The sequence below is a fragment of the Eimeria mitis genome, genomic scaffold, assembly GCF_000499745.2.
Source record: "Eimeria mitis Houghton genomic scaffold, Emh_scaff2825, whole genome shotgun sequence".
NCBI classification, from domain to species: Eukaryota; Apicomplexa; class Conoidasida; order Eucoccidiorida; family Eimeriidae; genus Eimeria; species Eimeria mitis.
In genome coordinates this window covers 3,146-3,907 of record NW_013571164.1, presented here as the reverse complement: position 1 = coordinate 3,907, position 762 = coordinate 3,146, and the positions used below count along the sequence as shown (strand labels likewise).

The window sequence follows — 762 nt, the reverse complement described above, 5'->3', positions numbered from 1 at the left end:
ATAGCAGATACAGGCGGTGGTTGCTGCTGCTGCTGCTGCTGCTGATCTGCTGCTGCTGCAGCGGCAGCTGCGTCACGCTGCCTCGTCGCCCTCCGCTTCAGTGGCCAACCTCTTCGGCCACTCGATTGCTGCTGCAGCGGTGCTGCTGCTGTTGCTGCTCCTGCTGCTGCATCTCCTGCATCTGCTGTATCGGAGGATTGATTTGTTGCTGCAGTCCCTGCAGCAGCAGCAGCAGCAGCAGCAGCAGCAGAAGCAGCAGATTGTTCTCTGCCAGTTGTTTGACTAGCATCTCCTGCAGCTGCATCATCATCTGTGACCATATTGTTATTCCCCCCCGCCGCCGCCGCAGCAGCAGCAGCAGCAGCAGCAGCTGCAGCAGCAGCAGCAGCAGCTTCTTCTTCTTTTTTTTTTCCTTTCATTTTAAGTTTCCATAGATAATAAACTTTTTTAAAATCTGCATCGCCACATTCCTCCGGATGAAAGAGAAAAGCCAAACGCTTGGCCTCGCTATACCCCAACACCCTGGCGTTGTATGTTCTCTGCTTCACCGGCCTGTGGCGGCTCGGGCTCCGCAGCCACGAGAAAAAAGTATGCAGGTCTGTACGGTACCATACCTTGCGTCTGTATGAGGCATCTATCACCTCATCCGCCCATAGTATACGCTGGTAGCCGCCGCTTCCTCCTCCTGCTGCTGCTGCTGCTGCTGCTGCTGCTGCTGCTGATGTTGTTGTTGGTGGTGGTGCTGCTGAGGAGGAGGAGGAG

The 762-nt window shown here is 55.6% G+C and overlaps 1 protein-coding gene across 1 annotated transcript in view; it reads right to left on the bottom strand.

Moving 5' to 3' along the window:
• EMH_0059160 (uncharacterized protein) overlaps positions 1-762 on the bottom strand; it is a gene marked incomplete at both ends in the record, with an annotated part of 5,070 nt that overhangs the window by 2,743 nt on the left and 1,565 nt on the right. The window contains one exon of the mRNA XM_013497651.1: positions 3-762. Coding sequence (XP_013353105.1) covers positions 3-762 — 760 coding nt within the window. The remainder of the gene's footprint in view (positions 1-2) is intronic.